General features: G+C 37.6%; 1 protein-coding gene across 2 annotated transcripts; it reads left to right on the forward strand.

Annotated features, from left to right (window-relative positions):
* The first annotated feature begins 5783 nt into the window (after positions 1-5783).
* Positions 5784-25880, forward strand: drd2l (dopamine receptor D2 like). Of its 2 annotated transcripts, XM_006791731.3 has the most exons (8): positions 5784-5919; positions 18213-18608; positions 19969-20078; positions 21394-21530; positions 22774-22988; positions 23283-23366; positions 23446-23800; positions 25043-25880. In XM_006791731.3, the coding sequence occupies exons 2-8, from the start codon at positions 18237-18239 to the stop codon at positions 25237-25239; spliced, it is 1470 nt and encodes a 489-aa protein (XP_006791794.2). In that variant the 5' UTR covers positions 5784-5919; positions 18213-18236; the 3' UTR covers positions 25240-25880. The 2 variants fall into 2 exon arrangements, with proteins under 2 accessions (XP_006791794.2, XP_087703938.1); XM_087847812.1 differs by lacking the exon at positions 5784-5919 and having other exon boundaries at positions 18156-18608.
* Positions 25881-27601: the final 1721 nt, after the last annotated feature.

The raw sequence follows: 27601 nt of genomic DNA on the forward strand, positions 1-27601 counted from the left end.
GGTGGTTATAGGGAGAGACACTGCAGGAAAGATGAAAAGGTTTGGATTCTCAGCAAGGATGCGTTGTGTTTCTTTTCTTTTTTTTTTTTTTTAAAGTGGCCAACTATTGGATTGTCTTCTCGTACAGTTCTTGTCTAAGGTGGAGTCACACACATACTACCAAGTGTGAAGCATCGCAACTTTGTTGCAGGAACTTATTTGTTTCTTGTGAAAGAAAGAGTTGCAAGGTCAAATCCGTTCAGGTCTCGAAGCGGTGAAATTTACGGTAGCAAGTGGCGTCGACTGAATATTTGTCATATTTCACTGAAAGGCTGTCTGTGAGACAGCGGGAAGGATTGGCTGCTTTTAAACCTTCAAATTTGACAGGTGGACTTTGTTAAATAGCGGTTTCCACCTTACTCTTGTCACCTTGATTTCTTCCTGGCAAATTCATTCATTCCCATGAGCATTTTTATATCTCTTCTGAATCTTAGGCAATGACTTTTCCTGACAAAAACTTTTCTCTCTGGCTCCCGAAATATTTTGTTTAACTCTGTAGACCTAGTCCTCTTTATCTGTGCCATGCAGTACTGGATTAAGGTGATGGATGTTTTCCCTCTAAATATTATAAATCCTCCATCTCTCTCTCTCTTGTTTGAATTAATTTTCTTAGATAACTGTTTAGCAATCTTACTATGGCACAATCATCTTTAAACCTGTAGTACACAATAAGATTAATTTGCATACACATGAAACAAATTCACGAGTGGTCAACAGACTATCAACAACAGTGACAGAAAATGCATTTCTCATATATTAGATTTCACTCAATAGAAGGAAAAAAAGAAAAGATGTTGAAAAGCTCTTCCAGGAAGTTTGCCTGTTGATGAGTTAGCTGGGGTTTTGAACTGATGGGTCGTTAAAAATGTTAAAACTTTCATAAAATATTAATTCCAGTTGTTTTAGTCAGAATTTTGGGATGGATTGTTAATTTGGAGGAAGTTGGTGTACAAAGTCCAAACGTACTGTTTGTATTTCAGCTTCTCATTAGCACAAACATCTAATCAGGTCAGGATGAGCTGTCAGAGTTCAATCTGAATAGAGAATAAAAGTCATTTAGGTCAGTTTGCATGTGGCGTGGAATTTGTGCCAAATAGGCCGATCTGGGAGACGACCACATGACTATTTCTAGGCATTATAGGGTTTAAAGAGAATGGGCAGAAAAAGAGAAAATATGACTGTTTAACCTTCAACCCCACACTGGAAGCAACTCCCGTCAGCCTGCAAGAAACGGAGGCTACAATTTGCAAGGGCTCACTGAGAAACTAAAACAAAAAAATATTGCCTGGTCTGATGAGTCCTAATTTCTGCTGCAACATTTGAATGGTTTCTGTCAAAAAATGTGAAAGCATGGATCCATCTTGCCTTGTGGATCCAGTTCATGCTGCTGGTGTTGTACTGGTGTGAGAGATGTTGTCTTGGCATACTTTAGGCCTCTTAGTACCAACAGAACATTAGTTGAACACCAAAGCCTACCTGAGTATTGCTGCTGACCACGTCCACCCCTTTATAACCACACTGTACCGATCTTCTGATGGCTGCTTCCAGCAGGGTCCAATGCCCCGATCATCCCACACTGGTTTCTTGAACATGAGTTCACTGTACTGAAATGGCCTCCACAGTCACCTGATTTCCATCCGGTAGATCACCTTTGGCATGTGCCACCAACAAATCAGCAGCAAATGTATGATGCTATCATGTCAATATGGTCAATAAGTCTGTGACGAATGCTTCAAGCACCTTATTGAATCTCCGTCACAATGAGTTAAGGCAGCCCTGAAGACAAACAGGACTCCAGCCAGAAGCAGAAAGATGTACCTAACAAAGTGGCTGGTGAGTGTATATTAGTTTATTATAATTGGTGACGCATTCATTCATCTGTCACTTTAATATTGCTGCTGGTGTGTCTGTGTTTATTTTAATCCTTAAAGAGGCCTGAGTATAAAATGAAAGTTACTCATGTAAGTGCAAGCATTTCAAAACTACACTTGACATTACCTGAATAAGTGTACTACTACTACTACTACCTTTTTTTCACCGGTGGTGACAGCTGATTCATAACCTGAGTGTCACTTCAGTCAAAGCCATATGCATATTTGACTTGATGATTAGATTCATTGATGTGTTGCTTCATGGATCCATATACTGCATTTTTGTTAAAACTCGTTTATATTTTGATCATAGATCCAATTTTTTTCCACTCAGGTTTTCCTCTTTCCCCCCAGCTCGCAGGGATAGTAAGACTCACCAGCTTGAAGGACGGTTCCACTGTGATTTCTTTTTATCATGACAGCTGTGGCAGTTTCTCCTGCATGGCACTTTTAAATCAGATTTGCCATATGGACTCTAATATTTCTGTTCGACTCCAAATCTCTGGAGCATTTTTTTAAACCTATCATTAAAAGTGATCCATCACAATAAATGAAGAGCAGAATTTCATCAGCTTTCATAAAGGGCAACTCATTGCTTCATATTAACATTTACTTGTCAAAAAAGTGAATGAAACCTTTTTACTTGATCCTATAAATACTATTATGGATATTTATGAAAAGCAGCTGACTGAATAAAGTATTGAGTTCTTCTGCACAAGGTAGTAATTTCCTCCAGTAAGTCCCACAGTTTGCTATTCAGATGTCACTTATTGGTATGCTGAGTGCGTTTCATCAGTCACAGTCTTGGTTTTATGCAACCAAGAACTGACCATATTAGAAATGTTATAAGAAGGTGTAACACACGGGTGATCACACACCCAAACTACACCCTTTTTGGCTCCTACCAAAGCACACTGTGCGCTGTCGATCTTACGTGCTGCACAATAATGTTTAATATTTAGTATTTACTGTAATATTCCCATATATCATTGTGATGTTGTTTATTCTATTACTCTCGTTTTCTTCTGCTTGTTTTCTTTTTTCTTTCTCAACAGGTGATCCAGGTGATCGATATATGTATTTTTTTTTTGTCTGCTTATTCTGTTGGTTTTTGTTTTTTGCCCTTCTCCCCCGTCCCTCTTCTCAGCTGTTTTTCTTTCCCTCTTTCTTTCTCCCCTTCTTTCCCCCAGTCAAGTCTGTCCCGTATTCAGCAAGTGAAAATAAAATAAACAATAAAAGGTGAATCAAATGGACCATTTGGTAAAGTAAATCCGTTGGGCATCTTTCTTCGCCTTTAGACAATAATTCTGATGGCAAAAGAGCCAAACGGACAGGCAAAAAGAAAAAAAAAAAAAAAAAAGAAATGTTATAAGAAAGAGACATGGCACTCAAAGGATCCTGAAGAAAGAAAATTAGATCCGAGGTAATGGGTTATTCTATGCATGCAGTATTTGTGCATTTGCTATCATTAATGTTATTTGTTTATTTTTAAATGTAAATTAATTTTTTTTAAAAAAGCCAATAACTGGCAGATACAATTTCAAGAAGACTGCTGAGCTTCAGTACGTCCTCCTGGAAGGACATTGGCCAGTATTTATTATTTATTTTATATTTTCCAATACCTTACTTACCAAAACTAAAGCACTGATTTCTTGAATAGGCTGTTCTGCAACTCAAAACAAAGCCTGCTTTGCTATTTGTCAGATAACTTCATAAAAACACAAACACAGAAGAGAGACTCGGTTTAGTTGACTCCAGTTAGTTCTATCGGCCTGTATTGGAAACTGCTTCTCACTCTGTATCCAGCGATAAAGCATAAGTTTAAGCCTAAAGAGTAAAAAATGATAAGAAAAAAAGAAAACCAAAGGAAAAAAACCCACTTGCAATAAAATGTCTTGATGCATGCTCAATCATCCAGGTAAGGAAATCCCAAAAAGTTGATTTTGGATAATTTTCCCACTGAAAATGCTACATCCAGATGAACAGAATTAGCTTTTTGGGACTTGTAATAAAAGCAGACATTAGCTATAAGAATTAGGCTAAAGCAAAACAAACATAATTAGTCCTGCTCTAAAACTGGGCACTTTTTATGGGATTCTACTGCCATTTTTTTCTTTTTTAGTGAATTGGCCCAGGAACTGTGACCTTTTGGAACAAAGTGACCAGTCAGTCAGACTGGTCACAGACTGGTCACTTTGGTGTCAACTTCAAGGAAGTTACTGTTCCTAGTTATTTGTTTTTGTTGGCTGAAGATGTTATTCGTTTAAATTTAAATGATATATATGATATGATGATCTTATCTGATTCTCCATCTGAATACAATAGTATTGGTATAATGTACCTCACTCAACACTGTTCCAAAGTAATGCATTTGAATACTCAGATTACTTTTTTGTTATAACAGGTATTATGCTGTTATCCGTGTTTCAGTTACATTTTCAGATGAGTCCTGTTAAATATGCTTCCACATTTCTTTTCTTGTGACAAAAGACAAAATGCAATATTTCTGTCTCTTCCTGCCTCCTTGGTACACATAAATAATAAATACAATATGAAAAGATAGACTTTAGTACTACTGGAAGGTATGATTGTGTCAGTCAGGTCAACTAATGTGACGGCAGAGAGGACGGGTGTATTTACATCATTCTGTGCTGGGGTTATAAAAAATGTCTCTCGGCTGTTGAAGAGGTTTACATTTTGAGGAAGTACCTACAAGTATTTCCATTACACTGGTTGCAATGCCTGCTGAGGAGGAGCTTTTTGTTTGGCTGAAGCTGTTTCTCATGAGGTAAATGAACAAGCTTATTCTTACCAGTAAAGAATCCCATGACTAAGCATTTCTTTTCAATCTCTTTGTGTTTCTTCACAAAATTTGCATTTAAACTTTAGTTTGAACTCTCTCTCTCCCATAGAGTGCTTTTTGTCATGTCTCTTGCTGCTCTCCTTCTCTTTCACCTCCAACCAGTCATGGCGGATGGCTGCCCCTCACTGAGCCTGGTTCTGCTGAAGGTTTCTTCTTGTTAAAAGTTAGTTTTATCTTCACCATGGTTGCCAAATGCTTCCAAATGCATTTTATTGTTGAGGTTTTCTTCTCTTTCTAATATCTTAGGGTCTTTAACCTATAATCTATATTACACACCATGCGGCAAAATATGTGAGTTGACGCTTTATAAATAAAATAAAATTGAAATAGAATGAATTACTTTTTAATAGGAGCTTGGAATATAACAACACACTAAGAGTAATGCCACCCAACACTGGATAGTAATATTATAGCCCTGATTTCTAGTTCAGTAGTGTTCACCATTTTCTTTCTTAGGGCTGGGTGAATATATATTAATGGAAAAAATAATAATACATTTTAAAAAATACAATAAACTATGCACTTAACTTACTCTGCATCCTGACCTACATTCAGTAATATCGTGGGGACAGTAGAAACCAAAGTCATCTAGTCCAAGTACCTATAATGAAGAACCTAAATATTAGAAGGAATGATATTAAAATGCTGTAACTCATTATTAATCAAATTACCCTGTGCTTAAACCAAAATAAGCAATTGCAGAAAACAACATTGCACAAACCACACAGTTAAAATGATAGAACAGAAATATAAATGCAAGGAGCGATTTGGTTTTTGCACCGCCCCTTAATATCAACCTGAACCAATGGAATTACAGTCTGTCTGCTGTGAGCGCAAGTTGGCTCTGTGATTTATTCCTTAACTGAAACTGTGAAACCTACACGACCCCCTCCTCTCCTCTTCGTCTTCTTCTTCTCTCCTCAAACTGTTTCCATCTCCATCTCCTGTCAGACCCCCGCAGCACTGACCCGACAGAGGAGGGGGACTTTACCCCTGATGGTGTTTACGCCCACCGACTGAGGTCAACCTAGGGGAAGGTCTGCCGGAAATTGCTGATTGGATGCCGCGGACGGACAGCCAATTTCTCGCCGGTGCTGTTCCTGAGAGGAGAGCGAAGCTAAATGTGAGCACCTGAAGCACCATAGGGTAAGTAACCGCTTTAAACCAAATTGAAAAGCAGATTTATTCTTTTTTTTTTAATTATTTTATCTTTTAAATATAGAAACCTTTGTCAGTTCAGATAGGAATGGCAGGGTCTTAGGGGGAACTTGTTGCCATGCTTTCAACGCTTTTCTGTGATTTTTCATGCTTTTTCTTGGTTCCAATATACAAGATTGACAAGTTCGTTGTGCGGATGAACGCCAGCAGGGGCATGGTGACATTTTATTTTTGAAATAAAATCACGGCTTGCATTTTGAGTTAATACGTGTTTGGAATCATATGAGTGTATAAGTGCTTATTACCCGGGATTCAAAATAAAGTCAAGGCATGCCTCAAAAGGTATGTCTCGTATTATTGCTCATTTAATGCTTTAATTTTTTTCATAAATACACTGAAGTTTTCCTGTTTCCGTTATTAAAATAATAATAATAATGCTGATTGCAAAAACTACATATTCATTCGCTCTGTTCCATAATAGTCCTGTCAAAGAAAGTCTTATAGAAAGACTCCAGTAGCTGTATGATTCATAGTATATAAATAATATATATATAAAATAGTACATTTTATATAGTTTACATTCTTTTTTTTCCTGCCGATGTATTTTCAGATATGTCGGTAAAAGATGTTTGTAATGTTATTTTAGCCTGTCACTATTCTTCTATAGGTTGCTTGAAATTTATTTACTCACCTTAGTTTGTTATTGGAGTGTCTGAGCATGATTGTCAACTTTACCATATTGTCATTTATTATATATGTATATATATACATATATATATGTAAAAAAAAAAATAATAATAACAATTATATATATATATATATATATATATATATATATATATATATATATACATATATATACATATATATACATATATATATATATATATATATATATATATACATATATATATATATATATACATATATATATATATATATATATATATATATATATATATACATATATATATATATTTATTTATTTTTATTATTATTATTATTATTATTTATTTATTTATTTTACCTCAGTCTTCGCATGTTGCAGAAATAAAATCAACTTGCCTCCACATGAATTGCAGAAACAGATCTTACTGTATATCTGAAGTTCTCATTTGGGATACCCTCTAGTGGTTGCAAAGTGACATTATATTTGTTTAGAGTTCTCTCAACAGCTGAAGGATGTGTTTCAGTAATGCTGTATTCCCTCAAATGTGCATTTTAGAATGGTGAAAATTTGTAGATTTGGCAGGGGACGGGTGGTTAAGTGTGTAAACAGGAGCTAACCCTGGTTATGTCGACACTTTAAATATTTGTGCAATATGGACACTGTGACAAATCAAATTTGACTCTTAATGAAATGGAGAGGATGCTGTTATCAGTCTGTTCACACTGAAACTGTTTATCCTCAGCAGTCGCTTAGAAGTGGCTTCCAAACGCTGCAGTGTCTCATTTTAAATAAAAGATGGAGAAGATGGAGAAGATGTCGAATCGCTTCTTGAATAAAAGATGTTTGTTTTTGGTTTGGAGCGTCACCCCGGGGATCACATCTTCTCATGTGCCACATTGGTGCAAATTATTCCTTCTCCCAATTGCTAATCAATTTATTGGTATTTCTACCACACACAAGATTCTTATTACTTATTGACTGACCATATATTACCATAAGCGGGCTGTGAATCCCTATTGCAGCACTAATATACTAATGACTTCTTTAACTAGAGTTAAAGTTTCCTTCTTAAACAAGCTAACAAATTGAAAAAAAAACCCTCTCTCTCTCTCTCTCTCTCTCTCTCTCTCTCTCTACATATATATATATATATATATATATATATATATATATATATATATATATATATATATTTCTTTCGTGGCTCAAGTACTAAAAAGGATTTTTTTTTTTCTCCACTGTGTAACAAAATACACAAATAGACCATGCTGCGATTTTATTTGTTTCCAAAAGTCAATAGCTGCTCGTTAAAAACATATGAAAAAAGGAGGCAAGGGAGTTCAGGGAGTAATTGGGAGCTGAAGTAGGGTTAAGACGCTGAATATTTACTGGCTTCATCTCAGCAGAGAGCTGATTATACTGCAGCTGAACATCCGTACCATTCCCAGTGGCTGGAACTTGTTCCTCCCTCTCCGTGAAAGAAATGAAAGATTTATAGCTGGCCAACTCACAGCCTTAGCAAAGCTGAGAGAAAATTTGAACGCATATTTTTTTTTTCTTTCTCTTCTATGCGTATTTTTTTGCCGTTGAATTGGGGGCAGACAAGGCCAAGAATGTAATAGACCTGTCAAGCATCTCCAGAGAGGAGCAACCAGCAGAGGAAGAGAAGCAGGAGATTGGGCAGGAGGAGAGGGAGATAAGAGAGAAAAGGGCTTGTGAATGTTACCGAGTTGGGACAACAAGGGCATCACTCAGCATGGTTTTGAAAGAGTGAGCTGATTAAATAATGTAGTAAAACTGCCTACTTGGAATCTGATTACATAGCCCACAAAACGTAACAAACTTGACTGTTGCAGCAACAATTGGGTATCATTAGTTCATAATATTAAAAAAAAAAAACATCTGTTACCTGTGCTTACTTTTCCCTGATAATTAGAGTCAAACTAAACTAAATGTAACCTGCAGGATCAAATTACTAATGTCTTTTCACATCAGTCTCATTACATCCTATAGCGCACCATATGGGAAAACAGGTTTCCATCCATGTTTAATTATGCATTTTAACTCATGAATGTTTAAACATGTGGTCCATTGAAGCACTCATGGCCCAAATGTGGAGCCTGAGGCTGGGTTGGGGGCAGATGAGATGAAGCTGGTTACTTTGTCTTAGTTCATAATAAAACAGTTGAAAAACCACCACAGTAATCTAAATTAAGCTCACTAATAAAAAAGAGATTAATCACATTTTGAATTAATTTCCCTTATTAAATTGGCTCTTGCTTTATTTTACATGTAGTGGCCTCACACATTTTTATCTCCAAGCGCACTGTGTCTGTTTGATGCTTCTTTCTGAATTTGAAATGTATGACCCTGCTTTTTAGTGCAACCATGTTTTCTCACAAAACTTTCAATGAATGTGAGAGAGCGAGGTTTCATGTTGCTCAGACTCAGGTTACACATCATGGATGTGAATCTGCACAAAGTAAATCAAGGTTTTAATGAGCAACACTGTCAAAGGTGCTGCATCATAATAGCTGCTTGAATCACAGCTGAGTGTTTCTTGGCTTCTGTGTTTTTAGCAAGAAACATCTGGGGTGTCTCACTTTGTTGCTTCTTGCATGAACATAACTGTCTCATTACAGTTTGACAAATGCGCTCAAATTCTTAAATCAGGATTAGATACTTCTGCGGTACAAATCTGAAAACCACCACATTGTTAACTTTTTATCTGGAAACAACTTTAATTTTTGTTGTGATACTCTTAATTGTATTAAGGTAAGTCAAATAAGACGTCTTTCACTACGATAATATTAACTGGAAAGGATTTCAAACCAACTTCCACTTTTTCTACACTTTTTTTTATATTTCCATTTCCCATGCTTTGTGGCATTGCTCATCTGTGTTTGTCAAAAATAGGGTGCATGGTGGTGCAATGGTTAGCACCGTTGCCTCACAGCAAGATGATCCAGGGATTGATTCCAGGATTCGTGGCTGTGTTGAGTTTGGATGTTCTCCCTGTGTCTGTGTGAGTTTCTTCAGGTACTCCGGTTTCCTCCACCAGTCCAAAGATGTGCACATAAGGTTAACTGTTGATTCTAAAGTGGCCGTAGGTGTGAATGGCTCTTTGTCTCTCTGTGTTAGACTGGTAATATGTACAGTGTATGGCTCCTCTCACCCTGAGATATGCTCTAGCCCAGTTGCAACCCTGAATTTGATTAGGAGAAGAGGATGGATGCTTTTCTGGCTGTAATTGTCATTTATAGTGAGTAAATACACTCACAGGACACATAACTAGTAATGGCCTTAATCCTTTGTGGTAAGGATTCAACAAGGTGTTTAAAACATTCCTCAGATTATGGTCCATATTGAGATGATGGCGTCACACTGTTGCTGCAGATTTGTCAGCTTCACATCGATAATGTGAATCTTCCATCTGAGTACAATGAACCCATTGTAATGTTCAAGAAACCAGTTTGAGATGATTTGAGCATTGTGACAAGGCATGTTGTCCTATTTGAAACAGAAGATGGATCTGGCCAACAACAATACTTAGTATGCTGGGGCTTCAAGATTTAATGCTCTTCTGCGTGCCTTGGTTGTAACAACTGGTTATTTGAGTTACTGTTATCTTCCTCTCAGCTCAAAGCAATCTATTCTCATCTCACCCCTGTTATCAAAAAGGAATTTTTGCCCAGAGAGCTGTCCTTATTGTATATTTTCTCTGCTCAGATTGTTCTCTAGAAAGTCTGGGACGAAAACCCATTCTACATTCAAAGTCATCTTTCTTCCTCATTCGGCTGCTCAGTTTGAACTTCAGCCGGTTGCATTAACCTTGCTTCTATATCTAAATGCATCGAGTTGCTGCCATGTGATTGGCTGTTTACATAGCTGTGTTGACGAGGACTTGAATTGCTGCACAAATAAAGTGGCCAGTGAGCGTAAATAAAAATGAATCAGAGAAAATATACACCACTGGGACAAAGTGATAATAGAAGTTACTTTATCATTTCAATTCAAGATGATAAATATAGTATAATAAGTTATACAAACATCCATTTCCAGAAATTGTCAAGCTTGTACTAAAAATTCAAATTCAAATTTTATTTGTCACACACACACAAGCATACACAGTATGACATGGGGGTGAAATGCTTGTAGCTGTACAATGCCCGACCATTAAATGACAGAAAAAAAGTTTTACAGTATTTACAATTTACAGGTTACTACAAAATTTACAAATTAACTTAGGAATTTACAGTAAAAAATGTGCAAACAGCAGAAAGAGATTATAAATATTATACATTATAGGAAATGTGTGGTGGTGCGTGTGGTGATGTGATGTGTGTGAGAGTCCAGTCTTATAGTGATGTGTGTGGGAGAGTCCAGTCCTACACCTGGTTCAGGGCCCGGATAGCCTGGGGGAAGAAGCTCCTCCTCATTCTCTCTGTTTTGGCCTTAAGGGAACGGAAGCGCTTCCCAGACCTCAACAGTGAGAAGAGTCCATTGTTGGGATGGGAGAGGTCCATCATAACCTTCCTAGCTTTGGACTTGCACCGCTTGGTGTAGATGGACAGCAGGTCAGGGAGCTCTGATTGAATGATGCGTTCGGCTGAGCGCACCACTCTTTGCAGATCTCGTCTGGGAAGTGGGAACCTTAGGGAACCAGGCTGCTGTATTTATGTATGCATGGTTTACTTTTCTCTGTGAAGAAGAGTTTATGCTAGTAGACATGATTGCACGGTAATGTGAAGTAAAACCAATGCACTGATTAATGGTGGCCTTTTAATTCCAATCACTGAAATCTGCCCAATTTATCACTTTAGTTTGGCAGTAGGTCAAACAACATGTACTAGACAGAGCCAAATAAGCGTACTTATTTATAATTTTAACCACTAAGGCTCTCCTTTTGTATCCTGCTTGAATTTTTTACATTTTAATTAATATCTTGTTAAGTTTCACATTGCAGAAGTTGACTGTTTTATGAGAAAATGGTTGAGACAGCAGTGGTATTCACAAACACTGAAATAAATAATATAAAATAATGAATAAAAATAATATTTTCAGAAGTTTATAAAAACATTTAATTGCAAATAAATCTTTTATTGAATCTTAATTTTACGTTGCTTTTCTTAGATAGGCGTGTTTTTGGACATAAATGTTCTTCATAGGGATTTTTCCACAAAGATATTCATTAAAAATAAACAGTTCTTATAATTACATCTTCTTATCATCACAAATTGAAAAATCCAGAATGAATACATATTCATGAAGATGTCTTGCCCAGACATCTTCATGAAAACACATTTTTGAGTGAATAGGCATGTTAGAGTTAATGAAAGGCGATTATCTGGGTTTATAGAAGAATCTGTCATGGTCACATGGAGTTTTCAAGTTTTCATCAATGTTTTTATCAATCACACATTAATTATGATTTTAGGCTTTGGGGCACATTTTTTTCACCACTCTGTTGCAGTAGGTGCAACGTTTTAAATTTTGGTATTTTTCCCAGCTATCAATGTGATGTGCTCCGTCTCGTAAAACGACATAGCTGAACATAGCTGATTCTTTACACTATAATGCATCTTTAGCCCAAGGTCTCACTTTGTGTTTGGATTGCAAAACAAGAATTACTTTGCTTAAAAACAGGAGACAATTCTGTGAATAAAGCTTCTGGAAAATGTTTATGTTGTGATTAGATTGTTAGTCGTGAAATATTCCTCGCAAGTTAAATCTTTTTCTTGATAATTTGTGTTAAAAGTATTCGAGGTTCAATGTAACTTTTGTAGTTCAGTTCAAAAAATAAAATAAAATAAAATAAAATAAACAATCAGTTGCCCCAGCATTGTTTGAAGACTTCATCTTCTCATTCTTATTATTGCAGTGCTTCAGCAGCTTTACAGAAGCACTGCAGTCTGTCACTGGCAAATAGCTTTTTTCCTAGTTTTGCACTCTGTCTTGGGGCATCTTGCTCTTTGATGTTTTTAAACTAATTTGTGAAAGAGACTGAGGTTAGATGAGCTGGGTTTACAGTTGCTCAAATATGACTGCAGGAAAGTTGTTTGGTTTTGAAGAACAAATGTTTTAATTAAATATTCTTGCTTTAAGTGTTTGGTGTTGAGAGAGTGAGCAAGGAAGATGTCAAGGAAATTGGCTAAGAATCTGTACTGCAAACAGGTGATTCTCTAGTGAGCAAGTGAAGATTGCAATTAAAGAGTCTTTCCATGATCTCCCAATCATCTTATTGCAATTTATGTTGCAGCTGCATCTACAAATCGTCTTGAATAAAAAAACCATTTTGCTTTTCCTGCATTTTTTACAGCATTTACTACATATATATATACACACACACACACACACACACACACACACACACACACACACACACACACAAATACAGAGGTTACAGTGGGTCAGATCAATCCAGAACAGCAATCTGACAATTTCAGTTAATGGGCAATAAAATCTGATAGGCAGGCTAATACATACTGTCGAATGAATGAATTTTTCATGTGCTTTCAGTGACTGCATGGAGATAGTTACTCAGTAATAAGAAAATAATGACATCCCATGGCCTGCTTACACCTTGAGCACATCATGCAGGTATAAACTTGTGGTTGTGGTACTTCAGTATATAGGCAGAAGAGGTGCCTTTTTAAAGTGGCAGGCACATTCTGAGTGGGAAAAACATGTTATTGTGAAACCCTGAGTGATACAGAAAATTGTAAGAAAGAGAGGACAGAGGAGGGAGATGAAACTATTTTCAAAGGAAAGGACTGCAATTTTATAAACTGGATTTTAAAATCTTATGTCATTCATGTGCTAATTCATTTTGGAGTTTTTAAACCAGATTTTAGATCTATGCATGATCTGTTGCTGAATCAAGTTTCTTTTTGAATGTTTTGAAAAACTAACTGAATCATTTGTGTTTGCATAAAATATGTGTTAAGAAGTTTAGTGCAGGTTAAAAAGGTTAGTGATGTGCTGTGTAGGACTGGCGCTGGGCTGGCTCCCTTGCACCAGTTAGGCTAAATCAAGGCTAAAAGACATACATTTAATTCAAGGTGATAATGTTGCTTAGATTTACTCACCAAACCCACCTTTTATACTATTCATATTGTCAAGGGGGTTGGAAATTTGCCATATAGATCTCTGATTGTATCTTGTGAAATCAATCACATGAGATGTCTTTAGATGCTGTTGCCAGTGGTTTGTCTATTGATTTGTTCAGTTGAACTTGTCTAGGATATGGGTTGATTAACAATGCAGAGTAGAGGTCAGAGTCAGTCAGTTGTTGTAATGTGATGCACATGACGGAGCGGGTGGTGCTAAGGTGGTAAAAGTCTCACTTAATTCACTCATGACCTCTGAACTAACAAGAAAATTCAAACTGTGATGCTGCCAGTCAGTAGTCCGTTTCAACTTCCTGTTGCCGATAAATATTTCATGCAGCTTTTTGCATGCTGTGGTACAGCCTCTGTGTTTGAGTGTAACAGAAGAGAGCCAAAGACTTATAAGCGAGGGGAAGAGAAGTTCTTATATATCTATATCATGTCTCCTCTCTGCAAAAAGACATCAGTACCAGGTTACTAATCACAGGTTTCAAAGAAAAGGCTAGTTTAGATGAGATGTGTTGTTACTAATGTTTTCATTAATTAAGCTTATTGCGTTCTTTCTTTTGTCTAAAGCTAAATATTTGTCTGTTTTAGTAAATGACAAAGCTAAGGTTGTTCTCTGCAACAGACACCCTCTGGAATTGGTTTTAAGATTTTTTTCTGCAACAAACGGCAACAAAAACAACAGAGAAAGTTCTCTTTCGGTTTCAAATGGGTTTAAAATTCATTTATACTCATTTGCTGTGTCTAACAGCCTGCTGTTTCATGAGTCGTGACTATGTTTTGAGATCTCAGATGTCATTTTATTTTCCCCAGCTACCAATGTGATGTGCCTCCTCTCTTAAAACGACATAGCTGAACATAGCTGATTCTTTACACTATAATGCATCTTTAGCCCAAGGTCTCACTTTGTGTTTGGATTGCAAAACAAGAATTACTTTGCTTAAAAACAGGAGATAATTCTGTGAATAAAGCTTCTGGGAAATGTTTATGTTGTGATTAGATTGTTAGCCATGAAATATTCCTCGCAAGTTAAATCTTTTTCTTGATAATTTGTGTTAAAAGTATTCGAGGTTCAATGTAACTTTTGTTGTTCAGTTCAAGAAAAAAATAAAATAAACAATCAGTTGCCCCAGCATTGTTTGAAGACTTCATCTTCTCATTCTTATTATTGCAGTGCTTCAGCAGCTTTACAGAAGCACTGCAGTCTGTCACTGGCAAATAGCTTTTTTCCTAGTTTTGCACTCTGTCTTGGGGCATCTTGCTCTTTGATGTTGATGTTTTGAGATCTCAGATGTCATTTTATGGTAAGGATTAGGGTGCGGCTCATGATTGAGATCGTCATCAGTCGACACTACTGGGTTGTAAACCACATTCAACAAACAATAAATTCTTTTGATGGCACACAAATGAGTGTTACATGTCATTTCAGGATACTGGGGTGCTGAGTCTAATGATTCCCCTAAAAACAAAGATTCCTAAAGAACATGCTTGTCATTTGCATCTTTTTACAGAACATAACCTGCCATCAGATTCAGTGTGACATTAGAATAAAGTCTTCACATGAAACCTAATTGACAGGGGTTTTTTTCTCATAAAGATTGAAAGATTGTAACATTATGATGCAAAACTTGTGCAGCAAAAATCAATTTCTCAGCACTTCATCTGTATGCTAACAACAATCCACATTTCTTCCCCCCAAAAATATGGAGCATTACTTTATTTCTGAGCAATTTCTCATGAGTTATTCTGTACAGCCCACAAATTGGGTTTGAGCAACAGCTTGCACAAACACCCTACTCCTGATGGCCCTTTGGTCAAAAGAATTGCACCGTCCTTAGTTCACCCTTCAAATTGAATTACATCAACTAGCTGTGGATTACAGTACCACTGTGCATCAATATCGCCAAGAGAGAGCATGGCTTATAGACAGCAGTCAGTGAATAATGCATCCTAAAAATACAAACAAAAACGAGGCGATTAATAAACTAATGTTTTCACACAGCTCATCCAACACACTGATGTATGCATTGCACATGTGGATTAGTGTTTCTCTCACTGACCTATCATCAATAATTCTTTTTATGCTATGGACAGGTTATGTAGGTAAAACCTTTATGTATTGAACACTGATAATACATACATAATTGATCAAATATGACTGACTGTGTTAAATCTTTCATGGGTGGAAGGCATGTCAGAACAAACAGAATACTGACTCAGTGATGAGCATCCATACGGCTTATAAATGCTATAAGCTGTCACAGTGCAATTATAGTTTATATATGAAGTGTGTGTGTGTCTCGTCATTAATTCAGAAGCATGCTGCTCAGTGAGTATCAGGATGTTCAGTTAGTATTACATTACACATGTAAGTGGTAAGTGGTTCTTCTATAGCACTCTCCTCTACTAAAAAGGCTTTAAACAAAATACCTCATTCACACAAGCACTTTTTTCCTACACTTAAGTGCTTTTTAGCAAATACTCTGATGGATGGTTTGGAGAGCAACTTGTGGTTCAGTATCTTGCACAAGCATACTGCATGCACACTGGAGCAGGCAGTTAGTAGATGGCTTGCTTTAACTCGTGCGTGTCTAATTTCCCCTATGCGTTTACATGAAAGGTGTCGTGTTGGCAGCAACGAACCAATCTAAAAGCTGAATTCATGGATCATATTACTCTTTTTCCATAGAAAACACAGAGGCATTATCCTATGTTCCAACGGTTGCAGTTTAGTGGTGTAAAAGAGTTCAAGCAGCAGATTAGAAGGAAGTACACTAACATTTTATACGGTTTCTACAGCATCAAACTAATTTGAACGTATTCCTCTGACAGTGCAATGCACAGTTTGTGTTTCATGTGGTTTTAGGAAGCTACACATATAAAAGGTACACCCCCAGCAGAGAATCTATATCACACTTAAAACATGCTGTAAATAAAAGAATTAGTGAAAACATGGGGTGGGGCTTCCATCTGATTTTTAACCCCCTCGGACCATAACCTGCTCCTGACAGTTTTAGTTTTTGCTCTGGCAGCTGCAGACTTCCTGTTGTTTAAGAGTTTGAGAGTAAGGATTGAATATGAAAACAGATTTGGTAAAAATTTGATCACATCACCAATTACAATGTGGGGTTTGTGTTTTAGGATCATATATCAATGCTTTCAGAACAATAAATTTTTTGCTGCCAAGAGAAAGAAAATCAAGGAATAAAGTTGGGTCTCATAGTTAATATTTATTACTGACAATCATTAGAGAAACACAAAGAGATGCTGCTTTGCAGTTTGGGCCTCAGCTTTCTTAATTCATACACAGACATAAACCCAGAATGATTTGCAGTATTTTCAACACTGTCTTTGCATAATTTTTAACCCTGTAAGACCCAACCTATCAAAAACAGCCAGAAAATTCAAATTCTTTGGAATTGAGATGTTTATTAACCCTTATAACAAAATCCACAATTTCTTTTTGCTTTATCATGTTGTGTATGCCAGCGGTCCCCAACCTTTTTTGCGCCACGGACCAGTTTATGCCCGAAATTATTTTCACGGACCGGCCTTTAAGGTGTCGCGGATAAATACAACAAAGTAAAACTAGTACCGGTACCGAAAAAAAGAAGATTTATTCATAACACATGTGAAAAGACCCAGGAAAACCGAGTTAACAATAAAAACGATAACAAAATAACGCTGAAAACCGATAAAAACCCTGAAAACCATACATTTCACACCTGAGCCTCAACTCTCGTGGCCCGGTACCAAACGACTCACGGACCAGTACCGGTCCGAGGCCCGGGGGTTGGGGACCGCTGGTGTATGATATATTTTTATTACATATTTATTATATATATTTTGTATCACATTTGATACATTGGGCATTTTTGGCAACTTTTTGTTAAAAACAATGTTAATTTTAGACAAAAAAGGAGAATTTTGTCCATAACATTTTGAAATTATGAATACGTTGATGAGATAGAGGTCTCAAAAACTCATATATCATATATTATATATATATATATATTATAAAGGGCATTATAGGGTTAAGTGGAAGTTGATTGTCTGTGATATAAATAATATGATTAGCTAAATAAGTTTTCCTTTTTACAAGAAAACATTGTGTGGCACCTTTTCTGGCAGCATAACTCTGTCATCACTGTCACCATAACCACCTGCAGACAGCAGCGGGAAGAAATCCAGGCAATAATGGGAGCGTCAAAACTAACTAACTAAAAACTAACATAAAAAACTGAGTGTGCAGTTTTGTTACTTCCAATGCTTTTCCTTTACTCTGTGCCCTTTGTGTGGTTACAAAGCTGTCTGTCTGAGGTGAGACCAAAGACAAAGTTCCAATAATAAGCGTTCCTTCGTTCTCCTTTCCTGTCAGAAAAAGTAGCCACTCATCTTTGGAGCTATTTTAAAAGACAGAATCAAATGCACAGTGGGCCATGAAAGGCCCCACAGTAATTATGTTTCTCCTGCTTTTTTGTGTCATTAATTTTCAGCCTGACCATGTTCACTGGAGCAAGATGACTTTACCCAACAAGTCAGACGACACCTCCTCTCCCTCCTTCCCTCTCTCTTCCCTTGAACATAATTTCTCTGTCTATGTCACCAATGACCCCTCGTACTCCCCCATATCCTTCCCCACATCCTCTTCCTCTTTGCTGACTTCCACCAACTGCACCAGCTCTGCTTCACCCTACTCTCCGCCATACAACTTCTATGCGGTGCTGTTAGTCCTCCTGATCTTCTGCGTGGTGTTTGGTAATGTGCTGGTGTGCGTGGCGGTGTCTCGAGAACGCGCCCTGCAGACCACCACCAACTACCTCATCGTCTCACTGGCGGTTTCTGACCTGCTGCTGGCCACGCTGGTCATGCCTTGGGGCGTATACCTGGAGGTGTGTGTACTTGTGTTTGTTTTCCCTTCTTTTCTTGTTTAATTTTTTGTGGTTCAGAAGAAAGACAAAAAAAAGAGAGAAGATGCAATGGAAATCAAGAGGATAAGAGTGTTCGGTAGTTTTCAGCCTTTTTCGAACAAACACAAAGCAAATGAGACCAGTAATATATTAGATAATCAGCAGAAAAGTTAGTTTTCTGCTGAAGAGTATGAGCCGACTGATAACCAGCCTTCCAGAATTTCACTTATGCTCTTTTGTCTAGCTTCTTATAGTAATTTCAATAGCTTTAGTTTGTGGACTGCTGGTTGAAAATGAACAATACAAATACATTTTTGTTAGTATGAAGTTAACAGAACAACATTATGGATAAGATTGGTATGGTAATCAAGACAATAATAGGACTTATTAATAATGCGCATATTCTTTTGGAATAACCTGTCAGGTCTTCTCACATTTTGGTTTGCCTTTTGTGTTTTATTAACAAAAGGAAAAAAAAAGCTTCCCTTGTGTATCTTTGCTTATTATGCTTCCGGTGTTTTAATTATTTTTTTTTATTTTTTTTTCTGTTAGTTATTTTGCTTGATTTTTTTTTTTTTTTTTTAATTAATTAATTCTGAAATTTGTCTTAGCTGTCATCAGTTCTCCGGGTACTTTCTGTCCTACCATCTCCCTTTGTTTGTCCTGAGTTTAATTAAAGTTATCTTTTTGTTTGTGTAGGTGCTGCCTCTGTGTTTTGTGTATTGGGTCCTCTTTTTGAACTTCAAACAACAAAAAAACACCCACTCACATTTACAAGACCAGTCAACGTAATGTTACATGGTTCCTTATCTTTATTTTATTATAACCTACTCAAAGAAAGATTGAATCAATAAGTGTTTTGGCATTTTTGGCTGTTAAATAACACATACCTTTGTCACATATCAGATTGGCTATTGATTATATCACTGATTAATTATTTAGTAATTATAAATACTGTTTTACTCTGTTTTAGTCAAGAATAATTATTGTTTTTTTAGATCCAAGGGACTTACTTGAATTTTGTTTTAAATCCCTTGGTGCACAGCAATCACTGTTAGAGTGCAAAATACTTATTTCTGCATTATTTACTAGGTAAACACAAAGCCTTTGTCTTTTTCTTTTTGACAGTCTTTTTAGTTAAATTTCAAAAGGAAGTAATGATCTTTATTAAACTATTAAAACTCAAATTAAATATTGAATTATCCAATAAGAAGCAAAAGTTTGAACCAGCCTGGTTAATATTGATGTGCTGCACATGAATAAAAATGTACAAAACATGATACCAGGTTAAAAAAAATGAAAGTGAGTTATGAGTGAGTAAAACTTATTTGCTTTGTTGAAGGTGGTGGGAGAGTGGCGATTCAGCCTCATCCACTGTGACATCCTGCTCACCCTGGACGTCATGATGTGCACAGCCAGTATCCTCAACCTCTGCGCCATCAGCATCGACAGGTGGACGCTTGCCTAAAAATTACTCTCACATTATCACCTTTACTGCTTGTTTGTTCTCTTTTCTCTTTGTGTCTCCTCTTATTTGTTGAGCTCACCTCACTTCTATTCTAACAATTTATCTTCCTCTTGAGAATTCCCTTTCAGCGGGAGAACAAGTTATTCTGTTATAAACTATTTGATATTACATAAGTCATTTTTAACCAAATAACATGACAGTAAATCAGTATAGTATTTCTTCCACCTAATCTTGACCTTTCTATTTTTATTTTTTTTTGGCTGGGCTACGCAAATAAACGCTAACCAAAGAGCATGCATTTACATACATTACCTATACAAACCCCATTAAAAACTTAACTAAAAGCATTGCCATCATCCAGCTGTCACTGAGTAGCCAAATAAAAACTTCTTTCTGCTGCAGTCATCTATCTGTCCACCTTGTAATGAGAGGTTTTCACAGTTGCGACACTAATTAGTATTTGCTTTAGTGGAACCATATAAAAAACCTGATTAAGTGTTCCACCTGATGCCCTCTTAATGGTCCGGCGAGAGGTGGCCAGACACCCAGCGGGCAGACAGTCTGCAATTGGGTCCTAATTCCTCTGACAAAGTAACACATTTAGACTGCACCACTTTGGTCTTGTGTAATTTGTTATAGCATCTAAGGATAGTCTCTAAATAGTTTTTGTTGAATCCACAGAGAGTCATTTATATATAATGCAGTAGCAAAGCTGTCAGGGCTTAAAGCCCCAAAAGTGACACATTACAAGGACACAGAGGTGAGGTAAAGTGCTGTGATTTAATTAACTCGAGCACTTTGTATGCAAAGTCATCCAGTGTATTCTGCAAAATAAGAAATAGGACAAATCCAAATAATGATTGTCCAGCTAGTGTGGAGTCATTATTTTGTATTTTACTTTAGGCTTCATTTTCCGAAATTGAACTTTGCTATTTGGGCTGTTTGGGACCTGATGAATGTAAAAACAAAGAATTGCCTGATTTTTATATTTTACCTGATTTTTGTTTCTGACAAAAATGAAATCCACATATGAGGACATTTGTTTTCAATTTTGATTGAACAGTGGCAGTATAATGTCCTCGTAAATGGATATCAGGCCCTTGTGAAGCAACATTTATTATTTTGGTCTACACAACCCAAAATGTGATGTCCACATATGTGGACGCCAGGTCCTAGGAGGTCAATTAGGTGCAGAAATGCATTTGTTTCCTCTGCATTGACGTGCATGTCAAGACACAAGAACCATAAGTGAACGTGTAGGAGACGTGTTAATGTGTCTGTGTGTATGTATTGTTGCAGATATACAGCTGTGGCAATGCCGTTGCTCTACAACACCAGATACAGCTCCAGGAGGAGGGTGGCGGTGATGATTTCGGTTGTGTGGTTCCTTTCTTTTGCCATCTCCTGCCCTTTACTGTTTGGGCTGAACAACACTGGTAACAGTGCCATCTGATACTTTTTGACTTTTTCGGTGCTCAGCTGTAAATTGTTTTCTTTAAAATTATAGAACTGTTTCTTTTTTTTAATACAAAAACAGTCTTTCCAAACTGTCTTTAAATTTGATTATTCGTCTTTTAAAAATATAATGCTGTGACATTTCAATATGTTGGCATCATCGATGGTTAAAATTGTTTCACAGTAGTAGCAGTAGGGAAGGTGCCCAGCAGCTAACCTTATTGGAGAGCTATGAGGTAGAGAAGCATAGTCCAGCTCCACCTCTAGGTACAGGCAGACCCCCATCTCCTTCTTATCTATAAACACTGGGAATTGGTGCTGTCTAGTCCATTTGACTCTGCAGTGAGCACAAGTTGGTGATGAAGGACTTCAGCTTTCAAAGCACTCACACTGAACTCAAAGGCGGCCACTTGAGAATAAGTGGGGAAACATAGAGTAATGCGAGGGTGAGCATGAGGCATCCGGCAGCCTCAGTTGTGGGTCCAAATGCAGCAAGATACCAAATGATGTAAGTCAAACTGAAAAATATTCTCTTTCCCCAGAAATGTGTTGCTCGTAGATTACAGCACGGCATTTGAAAGGTGCTCTGTGCATTGCTTTTCATTCGGTTCCAGCGCCAGCGTTTGAATGTAAAGGATCACATTGCATCATTGGTGGCTTGCAAATGTGGGTTTGATGAAACTCTAACGAAAACAGCGTTTTACTTCATGAGTTAATATTTTTAACATGGTGTTCTTAAAGCGCTCCAAAAAGTTTCAAGATCAAGAAGAAATGAATGAGTTTAATGGTAAATTCAACTGATGGTTATTACAGCTGACAACGAGTGGAAACAGATGACCAAAGTTAACAGCACCTTTAATACAGAATAATTGAATATGTTGTACTCTTCCATACATCTTTACTATGATTATCATAGAGTAGATTTGCCCACCGCCAACCTCAACTGTGCATCAGTGCAACAGAACTGATTCATGTTTCTGAGATGGACAGTTCATCGGTTTTTACGGTAGCAGAGCCACAGATTCCTATTTGGGATTACTTGAGTGCCATCTCACTTGTCTTTATAATTGCTCTGATAATAGTTAAATTTTGCACCAGTTTAAATCCTAGGTTAACCTCTCTTGCCTTTTGATTTTGTACTTTACACATAGACAGATAAATCTTGCAATTATCCCTAAAGGTATCCATTCTTTGCCCTTTTTCTTTTTTTCTGCTGCACATTAGCTAATCGTGAAGGCACCACGTGCAGCTTTGCAGACCCGGCATTTGTGGTGTACTCATCTGTGGCCTCCTTCTACGTTCCCTTCATTGTAACATTGCTGGTGTATGCGCAGATCTGCCTGGTGCTGCGCAAACGCGGCAGACGCACTGCCCCGCCACGCAGACACGGTTTGCTTGCGCAAGGTGCGGCTGAAGCAGAAGGTCACCGACACAGGAAGGTAGATTTCATACCAAACTAATGTTTATCAAGCTTGAGTCAAGTTTGAGTTTTCTTCCAGCCACTTTGCAATTGTAACGAGATAGAAAGTTTAGATGAAGTCAACAACAGTCTTCATCATATTTGAAAAACACTTTTGTAACACACACTTCATCTCATGCACAGTGTAGTTTCCATTAGATCACACTAGATTCTTGTCCTACCAGCAAATATATTTTACTGTGAGATATCAGTTTCCAGTTCTTTTTTTGCATTATCTTTTCTTTTCAATATACGTGGCATTCTTCCATTTCAGAATAAGTGTACACAACCAGAAGATGTGAAGCTGTGCACCCTGATCCTGAGACCTGCCTCTGCAACCCCACAGCGCAAGAAAGTGGTGAGGGTCATAACTTAAGCCAGCACTCAGTCCAAACAGATTCTCTTTTTATTGTCATTTTTATGTAATTCGCACACAGAGCCTGGTTAAAGAGGCGGTGGTTCACCCTCTTGAGGTGGAGCCAGGTCATTTCCTGCCACAGAATGAGCAAGGTCTGGCTCCTCCGCCTCCTCCTCAGGCCTCTTCGAAATCTGGACGACCCCGGATTTCCCTGTCCATCTCGGTTGGACCTGCTCCTGTTCTCCCCTCAACCGTGACACGATCGGCTCTGACACCTCGTCCTCCCACCCTTGAGGATGGCATGAGGGGCCGTGAGGGGTGGAGGGAGCGCAGCATAGGCAAAGAGAAATGGGGCATCACCAAGGAAAGGGTGAGAGGGAGGCTGTCACAGCAGAAGGAGAGAAAGGCGACTCAGATGCTTGCTATTGTGCTCGGTAAGCAGTGGGAAATGCAGACTTATTAATGAGGTGTTCTTTGCACCACGTGTGCATGCTCAATCTTCACTTGTAGTTTGTCACACTGTGCGCTGGTGCATTCGCAAACTCTTTCTACCTGAAATCCAGACCATTCCTAAGTGTCTACGACATTGTTTTTCAAGATATCCTTCTATATCTAGTGAAGGCACAGAACACATCTACGCTAACAGAACAAAGTTAATTTAATTGAATTTAATTAAGGCTTATTTATATAGCGCCAATGTGTACTATAAGGATATATACTATACTATATATCAGTACTGCATCAATCAAGCGACGGAGGTTAATGAGAAGAGAAAAAGTAAAACACAGAGAAACAGGACAAAACACAAACATGAGAGTGATTAGACAAAAATATGATGACACTGATTAATGATATTTCTTTGTTCTTTGTCTCCATGCTTTGTCCTGTTGTATGTTTGTTGTCTTTTTTGGTGTATGTGTGTGTGCTGGTATATAAACTTGTGGAGAGTGAAAAGAGGTGAGACTGGAAGAAGTGCTCATGCATCACATTAAGTCCCGCAGCAGTCTAAACCTATAGCAGCATAACTAAAGGAACGTTCATGGACATCTAATCCAGCTTTAACTATAAACTTTATGAAAAAGGAACGTTTCTTATCTTATCTTTAAAAGCAGAGGTGTCTGTCTCCTGCGATGGCTCCACGGGAGATGGTTCTCTTAGCTGATTGAAGCTTGTCCCATGTATCATCACATTTGCTTAGATGCCTTCATCTTATTTAGGTATTTTCACAAGTTTGCTGAGATTGCATACAGAGAGCAATAAAAGACTAAATATGTCCCGAGGGCTTTATTCTGAATAACTGAAAATAATTTGATTTCTCCAGATGAAAGATTTTAAATGTAAATTTGGAGCAAGTTTTCCTTATTTCAGTTGGAGAAACAGTGATGAATGTTAACATTCACAGCAGCAGTTTTTATGGCCTTCATTATTTATGACTTCTGACTTGATTGTATTTTTCTCACCAAGCTCATTTGTTGTGTGATTTATGAGACTTGGCAGTTCTGACTCTGAAATTGGGATAGATGATATCCTCTCTCTGTGTATTTACTGACTCAGTGGTTTTATGAGGGTGTGCAAACTACAAATGTACAAGTAGACAAGATATTTAATAAATTACATCCTTGAATGATTTCTGTGACACTCAAAGACATAACCCCCGTCTTGTCTTTCTCTCAAAGGTGTGTTCATTATCTGCTGGCTGCCTTTCTTTCTGACCCATGTACTGAAGGCCCACTGCAGAAGCTGCTGCATCTCACCCTCTCTGTACAGCGCCGTTACCTGGCTGGGATACCTCAACAGTGCCGTCAACCCTGTCATATACACCACTTTCAACATTGAATTTCGCAAAGCCTTCATCAAGATCCTGCACTGCTAGTCCAAAAGGATGAGAGGTGTCAGTTGCCCAAAAATAAAAAAATAAAAAGCCTGACATCAATTTGAGGTCTGAGGTGAGAAAGAGCTGAGTAAAAAGAAAAGATAAAGAAGTGTGTGGCAGGTTGGATGTGCAGAGATGGGAAGTGAGACAAAAGAGTGGAGAGCTGATAAGTTGAAGTGGGACAAACTTTTCAGAAAGTGAATGACAAGAGAAATGTAGCAAATAGCTTACACAAGACTGAAGAAAGAAACTAGGAGGCAATCACAAAACAGCGTGTGACAAGTAGAAGACAGGTGCACAAACACAAACAAGCGGGAGGTATTCAAAGAAAAGAAGACGTGTGCTGTGTTGTACAGATAATACGCTTGTCAAGAGAATTACTGAGGACCGGGAATCTCAGAGCAGCAGCTTGACTCAAAAACTTAGCGTAAGTTGGACTCCAAGAAACGTGACTGTTTTTCCAATTTACTGGAAGACTTAAGTTGTACTTGTATTTTCTTGTATCGTTGACAAAAAGCACCTTATCAGTTTACATGTGCTTGTCTTTCCCAGAGGACTGGAATAAGTCAGGGGAAAGGGGGGAAAACAGCTTAAAACTCTGACAGCCAACGATCAATAATATTTCATACCTCTTTTAAAAAATCCCCATTGCTTTGTGTAACAATTATTGATTTGGTGACTGAGCAGTAACAGTCAAGACAGCTTTCATGCATTTTAATATGTACAGTTCTTGCTCTAAATAAGTTGCTTATAAATGTAAAGGTGAGTGTTGTAAATAGTTGCTTTAAAGTTTTGTGTGATGTACAAATAATCAAATAAAAATCATTTTCATCCATTACTTGTGTTGTTTTAAAATCACTACCATCTTACGCAATGGAAAAATATACTTTTTTGTCAAATTACAGTGCAAAAAAAATACAATCACTTCCACAGTATAGGCCAGTCCTTTCCCTACTTGATTGTAAAGTACAACTTACATCCTGTGTCAGTGTCACAGGGATGGTGACTGTGTAAAGTCTTGTGTAGTGAGACAGGACTGTGAAGGCACACTGAGAATTTTGAATGAGCCGTTTTCTAGCAGTGTGGACATTTTTCTGCATATATGTGTGTACTGCTTCTTCTCAAAAGATTTAGGAGAGTTGTGTATTATTTAAAATTTCCTTGGCACTTGCATCCATGGAATATATTTTTTATAGTATTGATTTGACTCAAACACACCCACATTCTGCCCTGAAACACTGTTGAGGAATTGGTTTAGTCACTTTCAGCAGGAAGGTTCTGGGTTTTAATCCATCAGCTATCTGGGGCCATTTTTGTATGTTTTCACTGTGCCTGGGTGGACTCTCTCCAGGTACCCAAGCTTCCGACTACAGTCCAAAGACATGCATGTTAGATTAACTGGTGATTCTAAATTGGGAGGAGTAAATGTCAACATGGTCCGTCTCTCTGTGTTGGCCCTGTGATACACTTGTAATCTGTCTAAGGTGTGCCATGCTGTGAAACCCCGAACTGGACAAATGATCAAGAAAATGAATGGACCATTTGATATTTTAAGAAAAATGCATGTTGTTCTTTGTGTTAAGGGTCAAAGGACGTGAAAAAGATTAAATCAGTCTGCTTTCCAGCACTTCTGAACACCACAAGGTTTTTTCAGGGAGGTTCGTGCATGAGCTATTTCTTGGGTCATAACTTGAAATCTCTGCAGGTTACCTGGCCTGATTCTTCTGATAACCCGCTAATTATAATAACTCATCGCAACAGGACTACTCATTTAGATTAACCTGGGACCAGATCTTAAGGCTGCATTGTAGGCTGCCACAGTCCAAGGCCCCTGTTCACTGACCGTCATTCCAAAATGGGCCTTCACCTCAAGTCAAGACCACCATAATCTGGATGATTGAGAAGATACACAGATATATTATATTTCACATACTTTGATTCTTTGACCTTTGATGTAGAGCAGGGGAAATAATTATTTGATACCTTCCTGAATTTGTAAGTTTACTCACTTACAAAGAATTTAGCAGTTTCATTCTTTGAAGACAGAAAGAGGATTCACCAAAGCAAAATATACCCCCCCCCCCCCCCCCCCCCCCCCCCCCCCGCATAAATCTACAGAAATCTGATTGCTTGACTATAAACCGGTATGTGGGAGCTAGCTATCAAATACTTATTTCACTCAGTGCTATGCAAATCAATTGATAGTTTTTATATCCTTTTTAGGGAGGTTTTGGTTGATTAACTAGCATAAAATAAGAAATTGCAAATTCAGCAAAGGAACAATTTATTATTACCTCCACTGTAACTCCAGCTTACAGCGTTGGCTCTTTAGCCTTTTAGTAGTTTTTACCAAGTGGAAGCG

The sequence above is a fragment of the Neolamprologus brichardi genome, chromosome 11 (assembly GCF_056152115.1).
Source record: "Neolamprologus brichardi isolate AB-2024 chromosome 11, ASM5615211v1, whole genome shotgun sequence".
Classification (NCBI taxonomy): Eukaryota; Metazoa; Chordata; class Actinopteri; order Cichliformes; family Cichlidae; genus Neolamprologus; species Neolamprologus brichardi.

Coding starts and splice junctions, on each gene's coding strand:
- drd2l (XM_087847812.1), top strand. CDS start 18,156: ATGAAAGGCCCCACAGTAATTATGTTTCTCCTGCTTTTTTGTGTCATT. Junction 20,079..21,393: donor TGCGCCATCAGCATCGACAG/GTGGACGCTTGC, acceptor GTATTGTTGCAG/ATATACAGCTGTGGCAATGC. Junction 23,801..25,042: donor GATGCTTGCTATTGTGCTCG/GTAAGCAGTGGG, acceptor TTTCTCTCAAAG/GTGTGTTCATTATCTGCTGG.